The sequence below is a fragment of the Mus pahari genome, chromosome 11, assembly GCF_900095145.1.
Source record: "Mus pahari chromosome 11, PAHARI_EIJ_v1.1, whole genome shotgun sequence".
Classification (NCBI taxonomy): domain Eukaryota; kingdom Metazoa; phylum Chordata; class Mammalia; order Rodentia; family Muridae; genus Mus; species Mus pahari.
This window is the reverse complement of record NC_034600.1, coordinates 22,993,858-23,007,944: the sequence shown is the minus strand read 5'-3', so window position 1 is coordinate 23,007,944 and position 14,087 is coordinate 22,993,858. Positions and strand designations below refer to the sequence as shown.

Here is a 14,087-nt window from a genome sequence, read left to right as displayed (position 1 = left end):
CTCTCTCTCTCTCTCTCTCTCTCTCTCTCTCTCTCTCTCTCTCTCTCTCTCTCTCTGTCTCGATTTCTGTCTGTCTGTCTGTCTCTCTCTCTCTCTGTCTCTCCTCCCTCCCCCCATCACAGACCCAAGAGACCCAACTATGGCTGTAATTGAATTTCATCAACACTACTGGGCGGAAGAGAAACCTGCATATGTTTTCAATTCATCTTCCGACTTCCTCTCCTCTTTTCCCTCTGTAGCAAGCATCACGGGTCTCCTACTAGGCAGGATCAACCACGTCCTTTCCTTAGTTGTCACTGGCATAGGTTTTTCTTATGTCTGGCTTACTCAAGCCAAGACTTATAGGTGCCTCTTTCTAACTGTTCCTGTGTTCACTGGACCAAGAGAGCCTGGTTGACGGTCACAGAGAAACAGTATTTGGTAGCCCTTACCTGGGGAGCACTGGCCCACAGCCTCTCTCCTCCCACAGTGCGGACTACCCGGACCTTCGAAAACATAACAACTGCATGGCTGAGTGTCTCACCCCAACCATCTATGCCAAACTCCGAAACAAGATGACCCCCAGTGGCTACACCCTGGACCAGTGCATCCAAACCGGAGTGGACAACCCCGGCCACCCCTTCATTAAGACGGTGGGCATGGTGGCTGGTGATGAGGAGTCGTATGAGGTAAGACTATGGCCTGCTGATTCCAGAGTGGGGAGCTACCTTGCATGTGGGTGAGACGGACTATCATGGAATCTTTATCTTTCTTTGGAGTCAGCTTTTGCATTCTCAGGAATGGCTCCAGAAAAAGGAAGTCAACTCCCTTAGAACCATCAGGAATCCTTTCTGGGATTATGAGATATGTAACTTCCTAGGGACAATGCTTTCTTTGCTACCATGCCAATGTCCTCTCAAAGGGAGGTTAGTTGCATGACAGAGCTCTCTAAGCTTGTCAAAAGGCTATCTTGGTACAGAAAAATTAACTAAAACTGAATGATGTGTATTCATCAGAAATGCATTGAAATGTTTGTTTTGGGGCTTTGTCGGGTTGGGTTGGGCATCTATAGTTCGGAGACTTATTTTTTCTATTACTGTGTCACCAACTCCTGGGTTCACCAAGTTTCTGGGCTCCTTGATGCTGAGCAACAGTGTCTGTTAGTAGCAGAACTCAGTTCCATACCCATCTCCACAGAGCAGCCTCTTCATTGAAACAGAATCCTACAGTGTGATCCCTCGCCCTCTCTCTTTTCACTCTTGTGTCATAGAACTAAAGGCAGTTTCTCAGAAAAGCAGCTATCAAGGGACAAGAAGGGGCCAACCCAAATAAACAAAATGGCAGTTCATTAGCTTATAACGGAAAGCAAAGACATTAGACTAAAGCTGCCTCTTTGGTCCCAATGCCCTTCTTTCCTCTTCCCACTTCCCATAACGTCTAAGGCTATAGAGTAGTCTATTACTATATATAACTTCTCTTGGCTTTACTTGAGCTAAAGACTACCCATGCCTATGTGGTTCATTTTGGTTTGGGTCTGGACAGGTCCCCAGCATGGTAAGTAAGAGACCCTTGCTTCGTACAGCTGAGTTTCCCCATAGACTTCGTGCTTTGCTCTGAGTCTTACAATTTGACTTTCTCTGCTGATCACAAAATGTACTTAGCCCCTGGCCTGGTGGCTTCTTTTAGCTCACAACGCAGAAAGCCTTTGAGTTCTTAACCACCAGATGTCCTCATACGGTGGGTTTGGCAGAATCCTTAGGGAAGTGATTAAACGCAGTCCAGCAGCCCAAGTCTCCCTCAAGCACAAGGTGCTGCTGAACGTTTGTTTGTTTGTTTGTTTTCTGGTACACATTTTTTTTTTCATTCTCATCTACTAGTATACTCTTCTATGCATGTTGCGCATGGTGCATGGAGAATTTCGCAGGAATCCATCAAACCTGGCCCTCTGACCCTTGAGGAGAAAGGAAACAGATGAAAGCAAAAGTCTTTTGCTAACAGGCGAGCCCGTTACAGGATATTCTTGCTTACAGGTATTTGCTGATCTTTTTGATCCTGTCATCAAACTAAGGCACAATGGCTATGACCCTAGGGTGATGAAGCATCCTACGGACCTGGATGCATCCAAGGTAGGCTCCGGGCTCCATTTCTTTTTCCCATGATGTAAGATTTCCTGAATCCACAGACAGAAGAGAGAACCTATGAGCTGCTCCCTTGGTGAGATGTACCTGGAAAGATGGCCAACTTCATCATATCCTCTAGAAGGATAGGGGAATTTAATAAGTTCCTTTAAGACACCTCTAGAGGACATTTTATGGGAACTTCAAACTTTCCTACAGTTTACCCCAACCGAAACCACCTACTCCAGACCCCACCTTACTTAACTAAGGTTAAATCCCAGAGCTGGAGTTCCATCTGTCCAATAACCAGGCTCCCTGTGATGCAGTGCCAGAAGGTTTCCAGGAAAGCTGCATGTCAGGGAACTGTGCTCTGTGGATGCCATGGTGACTCTCCACTCTGCTCCACCCGGCAGATCACTCACGGGCAGTTTGATGAACGCTATGTGCTGTCCTCTCGGGTACGCACTGGCCGAAGCATCCGCGGACTGAGCCTGCCTCCAGCCTGCTCCCGAGCAGAGAGAAGGGAGGTGGAGAATGTGGCCATTACTGCCCTGGAGGGCCTCAAGGGAGATCTGGCTGGCCGCTATTACAAGCTGTCTGAGATGACGGAGCAGGATCAGCAACGTCTCATCGATGTGAGTAGGTGACAAATCACCCAGAGTCTACCTGGAAAGAGACTGGACCACCGGCTCTGATTAGGCCTCTATCCACTTAGTTTTAGTCCTTCAGGGCTGAAACTTGCCTGCAGCTTCTCAAGGGGAACCCCGGTATCACCCTGTCCTGGCCCATCAAGTCACTGTAGGACTAGGCGCATCCTCTCCCACAGAGGCCAGACAAGACAGTCAAGTTAGGGGAACAGGAATCACAAGCAGGCAACAGATTAAGGGACAGTCCCCCCCTCCTCCAGTTGTTGAGGAACACACATGAAGACCAAGCTGTACATCTGTTGCACACATGCTAGAACACCTAGATCCAGTACACGTGAAGCTTTAAATCTTGTCAAGCCATGGCTAAAGTCTGAAGAGGAAACTCCAGTTTGAGTGCTGGGCTTGGCACAGGAGGGTGGAGGTGAATGGGTTATCTGCCTCCTGTTACCTATGAATAAGTGAAATCAGCCAGGTACAGAAATCTTACTCATGCTTAAAGGATGATTCCCATACTACACCCTAAGAAAACTCTAGAGGCTGACAGGATCTAGGCAGGAAATTAAGGTCCTTTCCATGACTGGTTCAGAGCCAGCGAGCTGCCTACAGGCACTCCTTGCTGTCTCTGAGCGACTGTGGGCTTCTCACTGGCTCTAAGGTAAACAAAATGCAGTCCTTTTGGGTTTTGTGAAACAAGGTTTCAATATGTAGCTATGCTGGCCTCCAATTCACAGGATTGCTCTTGACTCGGCCTCTCAAGTGCTGAACGCGGGACCTTTCATTTCTTCATTATTACAAATTTTAAAGGAGCGGTTATTTTCAAAAGTAATGTTGATGTAAATTCCAAGAAAGAAGAAACGAGGTTTCCTTATCTCAGAAGATATAAATTACTTGGAGCATCCTCTTTCCCAGCACACAGTGCAGCTATCTAGTTGGTACTCCTCATGTGTGTAGATTCTGCTACCCTCTGCCTGCCACTACAGAGCAAGGCTGCGTCTGCCTTAAGCAGCCACCCTGGCTTCTTGTTTATGGGTGAGCTTCTTCCCAGAGAGTGGCTTTCTCCAGCCTCTCCTCTCTCCAGTCTCCAGGGGCTCCCACTTGTTAGAGATTCTATCTAGATGGACCCCTGACTTCTACTTGGTATCCTGTCTCCGTGTGAGCTCTGGGCATTGGTGTTTTTGTTTTTAAAACCCCCAAGGTGTTCCAACACACAAAGAATCTGAGACACCCCGCTGAGCGTCCTCTTTATCTGTAAGCTGAAACTTGATCAGCTGGCCCATACCTAGTTTCACAGGCTCATCTCTCTGCTTTGTCCCTTTTGGCCCACAGGACCACTTCTTGTTTGATAAGCCAGTGTCCCCTTTACTAACATGTGCTGGGATGGCCCGTGACTGGCCTGATGCCAGAGGAATCTGGTACGGTTTTTACATTTTCCCTGTGTGTTAAGGATCTCAGATCATCTGCTTCTCCTAACCCGAGGTTGCTGTGAACTGCAGTTGACAGCATGCCGGGCTTGAGGGCTTGAGGGAAATGGGGAAGCAAGTATAAGTGAAAACGGTATGTGAGAGTGTGTGGTGTGGTGTGGTGTGTGTGTGTGTGTGTGTGTGTCTGTGTCTGTGTGTGTGTGGTGTGTGTGTGGTGTGTGTGTCTGTGTGTGTGTGTGTGTCTGTGTGTGTAGTGTGTGTGTCTGTGTGTGGTGTGTGTGTTTGTGTCTGTGTGTGTAGTGTGTGTGTCTGTGTGTGGTGTGTGTGTTTGTGTCTGTGTGTGTAGTGTGTGTGTGTCTGTGTGTGTGTAGTGTGTGTGTGTGTCTGTGTGTGTCTGTATGTGGTGTGTGTGTGTCTGTGTTTCTGTGCATGGTGTGTGTGGTCTGTGTGTGTGTATGTATGAGCGTAGTTGAACTGTTGTTCTCTTTGAGGAATGAAGGGAAGGATTGAATTCTCGTGGGGGTAAAAACATTCTCGGCATCGTTAATGGCTGGGTTTAGTTTTATTCTCCATTCTGCGAGCTATCATTATTCCGTGGTACTTGCTCAGGCACAATTAAGAGATAAGGGCCATCCAGGGAATGGGGAAGGTGAAAAGAAGCAATCAGGTAATGAGACTTTCCATGTGTTCAGATAAACGCAATTAACAGTCAGCACCACATTTCTGTCTTCGTTAGGCATAATTATGACAAGACATTTCTCATCTGGATAAATGAGGAAGACCACACCCGGGTGATCTCAATGGAAAAGGGAGGCAATATGAAGCGCGTATTTGAGAGATTCTGTCGTGGACTAAAGGAAGTAAGATTCCATTAGGGGTTTCTCGATAGTCCTCAGAATAAAACCTCTCTCGTTTCCATATCTGTGCATGTATTTTAGATTTTTATTATTATTATTTTATTTTATGAGTGTTTTGCCCACAGTAACGTCTGTGTACCACATACATGCAGTACCCTTGAAGGCCAGAAGAGGGTGGCTTTGGATCCCCTGAAACTGTAGCAACAGATGTAGCTACCATCTGAGTGTTGGGATCCAAAAGAGATAGTCTTGAAGAACTGCCAAGGCTCTTTGGGAAGGGCCATCTCTTTAGCCTTGGTATTTTCCATTTTTAAAAAGATAACTTCCAAAGTGGGGCTACATCTTTCTCCCAAGAATCAAATCTTCAGAGTAATGCTTCCAAAGGGGCGGCTTTTCTCTGTGGAGGGGCGTCTGAGATTCTCTGACTATTTTCTCATTCTATTCTAAATATGATATAAGGATAGAAGGAGTGGATGGGGTGAATGAAATGGGATAGGTAGAATGGGGTGGGGGCTGGGACATGGGTCTGGATGGTGTGCAACAAGAATAGAATTTCACAGGCTTATCAGCAGAGAATTCCTATGCTCTCCTACAGTCTTGGCATAAAAAAAATAGTATCAACGGATATTTATTGAGAGCTTAAACTTTTCTAGGGACTGTGTTAAATGCTTTATATGGCCATCTGATTTAAGAGATTGCTACTTATACTCTAATAGAAGAATTATCAAGCACAAGTCCCATAGATCCACCAGTTTCACTCATGTGTTATACTGGTCTCTCTCTCCCTGGTGTTCGGGTGACCTGAAGGAACAGATATTTGAGAAGTCTGTCATTTGCACATTGTTACTCCGTCTGTAGGTGGAACGACTAATCCAGGAACGAGGCTGGGAGTTCATGTGGAATGAGCGTCTAGGATACATTCTGACTTGCCCCTCGAACCTCGGAACTGGATTGCGAGCTGGTGTCCACGTTAGGATCCCAAAGCTCAGCAAGGTAATAGTGCGTGACCAGGAGCTTTGTTGAGTCCCTTCAGGATCAGCTCAGATGTGACTTCTTTTCAGAAGGAAACATCAGTGTTCATTCCTTAACCCTGACCTTTGGCACCTGCAACAGAACAGTGATGGAAGGGGCGGAGCTGGCTTTAAGTCATTTGCATTAACTAACATAAAAGGATCCGGGCCTGGACAAGGGGATGGTGCTTCGAAAATAATGCTTTGGAGTCTCCATCACTTAACAAATCAGGATAGGTGTGGGGGCTGCCCTGCTCTGCTCTCTGGGTTCCTGTCACCTTGTTTTTACATCTGAGCATGCTTGAGAAGAGAATGACGTGGAGGGAGGACTTGGGCAGCATAAGTTGTTACGCAGTTCTTGTGAGATTTGTTCTTTGTTTCGTTTTTGTTTGCTTTGTTTTTTTTCATTTCTTATTTGTACTTTGTGCAGTTTGGGGGGGAGGGTGGTACACAGTGAATGCCATTGGACAACTTGCAGGATCTAAGGATTCAAATCAGGCCATCCTGCCTGGCAGCAAGCTCCTTCACTCGCCGAGGCTGCCAGTAGGGGGCGTCGTGTGGACCGCTTAGGGCATTTTCCTCCGTTCTGGTCAGATCAGTCCATATTCTAGCCCTGAGAAAAGGACAGAGCATGTAGGCGTGTCCAAAGGACTTAAGGTGCAAGAAGGGTAGCGGTGCACTTCACATCTGCTCATTCTGGTGGCCAAGGCTTAGCTAGCAAATGGCTACATCTTCAGCTCCCTGGGCTGGGGAGAGAGGGAAAGCAATCCTGATGTGTAGCTAGCCATTTCTGCCACAGCACACAAAGTAAATCAAGGAAGCTTAAACAATTTTAGAAATGTGCAGCCTATCAAGAAGAAGGTATGCATTTTTTGTTATTCAAAATTCCAATGTTAAGAACATGATTTAAAGTGATTCGGCTTCATGATTTTAATTATAACAATGAAATCGGTGTACAGATGACTAGCGAACACACAAAAACTGGCATCCATAGCAAATAAATGTGTGTATTTATATGAAGATAATCAGCTGCAACCCTGCTGACTCGCATCTGTCTGACTTTGGGCAGGTTAATTCCCCTGGAGCTGCTTGCTTATCTGAAGTTTAGGGGTTAGTATAGCTTCAATTGTCCCCTGTGAGTTTATAAGTTAGAGACCTAATCGCCAAATTCATATGCCAATGGCATGTGTAACCTCAGGAGGTAATTAGGATTGCTGAGGTCTTAGCCTTGGCCTCCATGACAGCTGTAGTGGCTATTCCTGGTTGTCAACTTGACTATATTTGGAATGAACTACAATCCAGAGTTGGAAGGCTCACCAGTGAACCTAATCTGGAGGCTGGGAGATAGAAGTTTCTGATCTGGATCTTGGTATGGAGATCTTGAGACACAGTGGTGATTGATTCTAGAAGATTAAGACAAGGAGATCTCTGAGTCCAAGACCATCTGGGATTAAAGGTGTGGTGGCACACACCTTTAATCTGGGCTACACCTTCTGCTGGAGACCATTTAAGAACATTGGAAGAAGGGAGTCTTGTTCTCGCTCTTTCACCTTCTTGCTGTGTGGGACTGAGCAACTGCTAGATCCTTGGACTTCCATTCACAGCTACTACTGAACCATTGTTGGGAATTGGACTGCAGACTGTAAGTCATCAATAAATTCCTTTACTATATAGAGACTATCCGTAAGTTCTGTGACTCTAGAGAACCCTGACTAATACAATAGCATTAGTGGCTGTACAAGAAGAAAGATCCAAGCAAGCATGTATGCTCTTTCTCACCATGAATGATCCCTGCCACATCATAATGCAGCAAAACCTCACCAGATGCCAAACAGGTGCCAGCACCATGTTCTTGAACTTCCCACCCTAACTTCGAGCCAAAAGGGCTTCTATTATTAGAAGTGACCCAGTGTCAGGGACTTTTTTTTTTTTCCTTTCAAGACAATACATAACTTTAGCTGGCCTGGAACTCCTTATGTATACCAGGCTGGCCTCAGTATCATAGAGATCCACTTGCCTCTGCCTCTGGAATACTGAGATTAAAGGCATGTTCCACCATCCTCTGGAAAAGGTAGGGTTTGTTTGTTTGTTTGTTTACAGCACCAGAAAGTGGACTTTGATGGTGTGAAAGTAGTATCCACTTCATTAAATGTTGGGAGACTTTAAGCCTAGTAGTACCCAAGTATGGTGTAAATATGCTATCAACGGTTACTGTTCCTTTTAGTGTCTTTGCTCAGTGACTTCAACAGTATCCCTTCTTCTAGGATCCACGCTTTTCTAAGATCTTGGAGAACCTGCGGCTCCAGAAGCGTGGCACAGGTGGTGTGGACACTGCTGCAGTGGCAGATGTGTATGATATTTCCAACATAGATCGGATCGGCAGATCAGAGGTAAAGCCTCTCTCACCCCGATATGTACTAACAAGGTCAGCCTGACAGCATTCACACACTCCCACTTTCCCCACTGAGTCCGACTTAACTATTCATTCTTGTGTTTCTCTTGCATGGAAAATAACGCAAGAAAGATACACAATCCCTTCTGAGTCCTTTTAGGGAAGCCAAGGAATCACAGCGGGACTGTTGTTATAGAGCAGCCCCCTGGGAGCTATCTGATCTCCCTGATGCTAAAGGACAGCAGTATTTTATCCCCGTGGACTCAGAGAAGAGGTGTGCTGTCCCTCTGAGACCGGAAACGCGTGAAAACCTCTCTTGACTCTAGATTTCCCTTGCTGAAGACCACATGCTATCATCTTTGTCTTAACATCTTAGATACTTAATAGTTTCCACGGCTTTAGTGTAACCTGTAAGACCAAGGGACTCCTGTGATAAAGGAACAATAGGTTCAGTGAGATGAGTCAGGAGAACTCATTAGGAACTCACAGCAGAGCACTAAGTACACACTGATAGTCAGCACAGTGAGTCATTTCAACTTGGGATGCAGCCTCTGGTCACAAGACCGAGTATGAAGGACCACTGTATAAAGTTCTCTCAACTGGAAGAGTCAAACAGAACTTCGTGTTTTATTGTAAATTTCTAGGGGATATTTATAAGGGCTGGTAAAAATGTCTAAAAGTATTTTTAAAACCATATATTTAATCCAGCAGTGCTCATTACCATTTTGTGTCATAACACATTCTACATACATCTCATGAATACCTTATCACAACAATATAAATGACATGACTGGGGATGGAGAAATAATTTTTCAAAAAAAATTTTGTGTCAGTTTTTTAAAAGATTTACTTATTTATCTTATGTACTTTGTGTTTTTCCTGGAAAAAAATAATGTGTGTGTGTGTGTGTGTGTGTGTGTGTGTGCAGCAAATACTCTTACCTGGTGAGCCCCTCTCCAGCACAGATAAGGTATATCATCTTAATGATAAGGTATATCTTAATGATAAGCTATATCTTAATGATAAGGTATATCTTAATGATAAGGCACTTACTTAGCAGGTGCAAGACCCTGTATCTGATCCCAGTACAGGGTCTTGCACCTGCTAAGTTTTGAAATAAACAAACAAAATTTCAAAACAAAACACGAAAAATACTTTGATATCCAAAAACATGATTTGGGTTGATTATATGGTAAAGAAATTCCATTATATGCTTCACATCTTCTGATTGGTATTTTAACCTACTTTACGTATAACTTGAATCACAACTCTAGACAGAATAGAATCCTATGAAAGGAACTGGGAATGTTATATATCACCAAGTTCCTTCCTGAAACGTTAAAAAGGGCCCCACCTCACCACACCCTATCCAACACAGGACAGATCTATTGCAGAAGGGACCGTGGGCTCAGCTAGATGTAACTGGCTTTCTGGCCCAACCTTCCCTCAAGGCCCTTGTTTCCTTCTGACTGAAAAGTGGTTGAAAGGTTACTGAGCTCCAGCCAACTTAAGGCTGTCCCACCAGCTATGTAAATAAGATATCCTTACCATGAGCATATTCAGTGCTCAGAGGGTTGAGAAGCGGGTCAGCATTTGTATCTAAAGAATAATGCACAGATGTCATTGTATAGTCTCCTGTACAAAGGCTGATGAAGAAAAAGCTCATGGTCTAATTACTCGTTAGAGTTGCTACCCTTGCAGAAGACTCAAGTTCAGTTCCCAGTACCTACATGGCGGTACAACCTTCTGTAAGTCTAGCTCCAGAGAACCTGATGTCCTTTGGCCTCTGTGGGCACTCGAATGAATGCAGTACATATAAACTCTTATGCAGGCACACACATATACACACAGTAAATAAAACGGTAGTAATAAATCTCTACAAGAAAAAAAGTGTGTGGGCAGGAGAGATGGTGAAGCAGGTAAAAGTGCCACACAAGCCCGATTCTCTTTCTCTCTCTTTCTCTCTCTTACACACACACACACACACACACACACACACACACTATTTTTTAAGGAAAGAAAAATTATGAGTGATGAAAACTAATGATTTTCAAGTATAAAAAAGTTCTCCCAGCAACCCCACCGTAAGGAAAGCTTGAGAGAAAATCCTATGCTATCCCTCCACTTCCACACCTGACCCAGCATTGGGATGCCTTCCCTCACAGGAATGCCCCCTCAAGTTCTGCTGAGCGGATGGTTCACACATACACCAACACTGCTCTGTCCAGCAGGGCTCCCCAGGCAACTTCCACTCGGACTAATCCTTCCTCCTTTTCTTTTTTCCATTATGTCTCCTCCTTGTGGCTCTCGGCTCTCTCTCTCTCTCTCTCTCTCTCTCTCTCTCTCTCTCTCTCTCTCTCTCTCTCTCTCTCTCTCTCTAGGTCGAGCTTGTTCAGATTGTAATTGACGGAGTCAACTACCTGGTGGATTGTGAAAAGAAGCTGGAGAGAGGCCAAGACATCAAGGTGCCCCCTCCTCTGCCTCAGTTTGGCAGGAAGTGAATTTTATCCCTCCAAGTTTATGGGTAAACTGTCTGCTGGTATGACAGACACAGGAAGTCTCTGCTCTGAGAGTTTTTGTAGACTTGAACATGTAAAATTGTAGGTACTGCTATCTTTACAATAAAACTCTCCTTAATGTCCCTGGGCAGTGTCTCTGATTTTTAATAATGCTGGGCAGGTGGTCCATACGCCAGTCGTAGGCAGCAAAACAGAGAGGTCACAGACATACATCTGGGTAAACCTTCAGCTATCCAGATGTTAACTATGAGCAGCCCTGTACAAACGCCTTACGGACATTACTAGAGATGAGGAGCAGATATAATAACTAATTTTCCAGAAGTTTGGGCAAGGGGAAACTTCTTTTGAAAAGGGGAACTTCATAAAAGGCTACGCACTTAAGAACAAGCAGAGGCTGTGCATGGGTTCGTACACGTGGCTGCAAGGCAGCCTGTCAGTTGTGTCTGGTTATAAACTCGAGCAAGCAGCGGAAAGCTTTGAAGTTACAAAAAGTAGTGACGGGGGTGCTCTGATTTCAGCTGCAGGCTGGGAAAGAGGCTAACAAGGAGGGCACCTAGAACCTAAGTCTGGGACGAATATTTAGCTTTACCCAGTGGTGCTGAGTTTGAGCAAGGGATCCGTCAATCATAGACCATTCTGAACCGATTGCTCCAGGTTCTGCAAATTGGATTCCCAGACCAGACTGCCTGCTTTATAAACTGTAGGTGAGAATTCTGTTGTCAGGTGCGGCCTGGCCTTTGTCTGTTTATACACGAAAACTCTCAAAACAATTCAAAATTCGACATCTAAAATTCTGAAAATGTTTTTAGTGTTTTTAGTATGATTTGAAAGTCACACAACACAATACTCAAATCAGTCCCTAAGGCTTCTTACTGGGTTGACTGTGATTGACAACCAGTCTGATCCTGTGTCCCCTCGGCTTGTGCATCTTTCTCTCGGGTATTATTATTCTTTCCCTTCCCTGCTGCAAGGCCTGAAACCTGAAGGAGGATGGGGAAGGTGGGAGCTGTCAGTCACATAACAAGTTATAAGACATTGCTCCACATGAGACAAATGTTAGCTTGAACCACAAGACCACAATCAAGTTGCATCTTATATTAAGTCACCATTGTGGGCACTACAATTAAAACACCAGCGCTGTCATATACTCTGTCTCCGCTTATGCTCCTCGCGGTCAAGGGCAGGAAGAGTCAGTGGTCCTGGGGCTCGTAGGCATGACTCTAACGTTGGAGTGAGAAATTATGATGTGGTAGAAATTCTGAAGGGGAAGCCACACTGATCAAATTTGAGACATCGTGCTAAGTGCCCTGAATGAGATGTGGCAGGCAGTCGGTTTGAACTGACAGGTGAAGAATGAAGATGGAGCCCAACCTCACGCACGCAATGGCTGATGTTCCTGGGTGCAGAGAAATAAAAAGGAAAGAATAGTGGTCTGGAGAGCTCATTAGCTGCACACCCACATATTGGGATACAAGTTCTGATTTCTCTACTCAGAACAGAGATTAACTGAATCTCCAGTTTCTTCTGTAATTAATAATAAGAGCTGCAGCTATTTCACTGAGTCTTTAGGGAGATTAAAAAAAGTAACTTGTATTAGAAAATTTTACTTGGAAGTTGTACTGGATAGCTTTGTGTCAACTTGACACAGCTGGAGTTATCACAGAGAAAGGAGCTTCAGTTGGGGAAATGCCTCCATGAGATCCAGCTGTAAGGCATTTTCTCAATTAGTGATCAAGGGGGGAGGTTCCCTTGTGGGTGGTGCCATCTCTGGGCTGGTAGTCTTGGGTTCTATAAGAGAGTGGACTGAGCAAGCCAGGAGAAGCAAGCCAGTAAAGAACATCCCTCCATGGCCTCTGCATCAGCTCCTGCTTTCTGACCTGCTTGAGTTCCAGTCCTGACTTCCTTTGGTGATAAACAGCAGTATGGAAATGTAAGCCAAATAAACCCTTTCCTCCCCAACTTGCTTCTTGGTCATGATGTTTGTGCAGGAATAGAAACCCTGACTAAGACAGAAGTACTCAATTCATCATTTGCATATTTGCTACACAAATATAGAAGTAAAGAAACTTATCAACAACAACAACAAAAAAAGAAACTTATCATCATCATCATCATCATCATCAACAGCATCATCATCATCTCTGAATACTCCCTTATCATCATTAAAACAATTCAGCAACAATGATGGTCCCCCTTCTGAAAGGTTTTATGAGATAAATTATAAAGGAAGGCAAAAATCATATAGCTAAACTATATAATCCCTAAGGATCTAAAGAGATGTGTAGCAATGGTGGATAAGGAACTGGGGGTGGCCTCCAGCAAGTCCCAGATGCCAGGAAAGCAAGAGGCTCCTAGGATCCAACAGGGACGAGATTAGCTGAAATGTCCAACAAAGGGGAGGGGGATCCTGTAAAGACCATATCCAGAGGATAGGAAAGGCCCTCAGTTGTGGGATGGGGCCACCCACTCATCTTCAAATTCTTAACCCAGAAGGGCACCTGTCTAAAGGAAATACAGGGACAAAGTGCAAAGCAGAGACTGCCACACCTGCGGATCCATCCATCCCATATACAGACACCAAACCCAGACACTTTTGTGGATGCCAAGAAGTGCTTGCTGACAGGAGCCTGTAATAGCTGTCTCCTGAGAGACTGCCAGAGCCTGACAATACAGAGGATGCTTGCAGCCATCCATTGGACTGAGCACAGGGACCCTAATGGAGGAGTTAGAGAAAGGACTGAAGGAGCTGAAGGGGTTTGCAACCTCATAGGAAGACTAATAATATCAACCAACCAGAGCTCCCAGGGACTAAACCACCAACCAAAGAGTACACATGGAGGGACCCATGGCTCCAGCTGCATATGTAGCAGAGGATGGCATTGTCTGGCATCAATGGGAGGAGAAGCCCTTGGTCCTGTGAAGTTTCAATTTCCTGGTGTAGGGGAATGCCAGGGCCGTGAAGTGGGAAGGGGGCACCCTCATAGAAGCAGGAGGATGAGGGATGGGAGAGAGGGTTCTGGGGGGGGGATGGGAAAGGGGATAGCATTTTAAACGTAAATACATAAAATATCTAATAAAAATACAAAAGAGATTAGATACATATGTCAATGTTTCCTTTCTCAAAAAAAAAAAAAAAAAAAAAAAA

The 14,087-nt window shown here is 44.9% G+C and overlaps 1 protein-coding gene across 1 annotated transcript in view; it reads left to right on the top strand.

The window, feature by feature from the left end:
- The window catches only part of Ckmt2 (creatine kinase, mitochondrial 2), a 23,343-nt gene extending 12,274 nt beyond the window's left edge, over nucleotides 1-11,069 (top strand). Inside the window, exons 3-10 of the mRNA XM_021208592.2 lie at nucleotides 470-668; nucleotides 2,010-2,105; nucleotides 2,510-2,731; nucleotides 4,070-4,155; nucleotides 4,901-5,024; nucleotides 5,880-6,014; nucleotides 8,296-8,421; nucleotides 10,805-11,069. Coding sequence (XP_021064251.1) covers nucleotides 470-668; nucleotides 2,010-2,105; nucleotides 2,510-2,731; nucleotides 4,070-4,155; nucleotides 4,901-5,024; nucleotides 5,880-6,014; nucleotides 8,296-8,421; nucleotides 10,805-10,924 — 1,108 coding nt within the window. The 3' untranslated portion in view covers nucleotides 10,925-11,069. The remainder of the gene's footprint in view (nucleotides 1-469; nucleotides 669-2,009; nucleotides 2,106-2,509; nucleotides 2,732-4,069; nucleotides 4,156-4,900; nucleotides 5,025-5,879; nucleotides 6,015-8,295; nucleotides 8,422-10,804) is intronic.
- The last annotated feature ends 3,018 nt before the right edge of the window (nucleotides 11,070-14,087 follow it).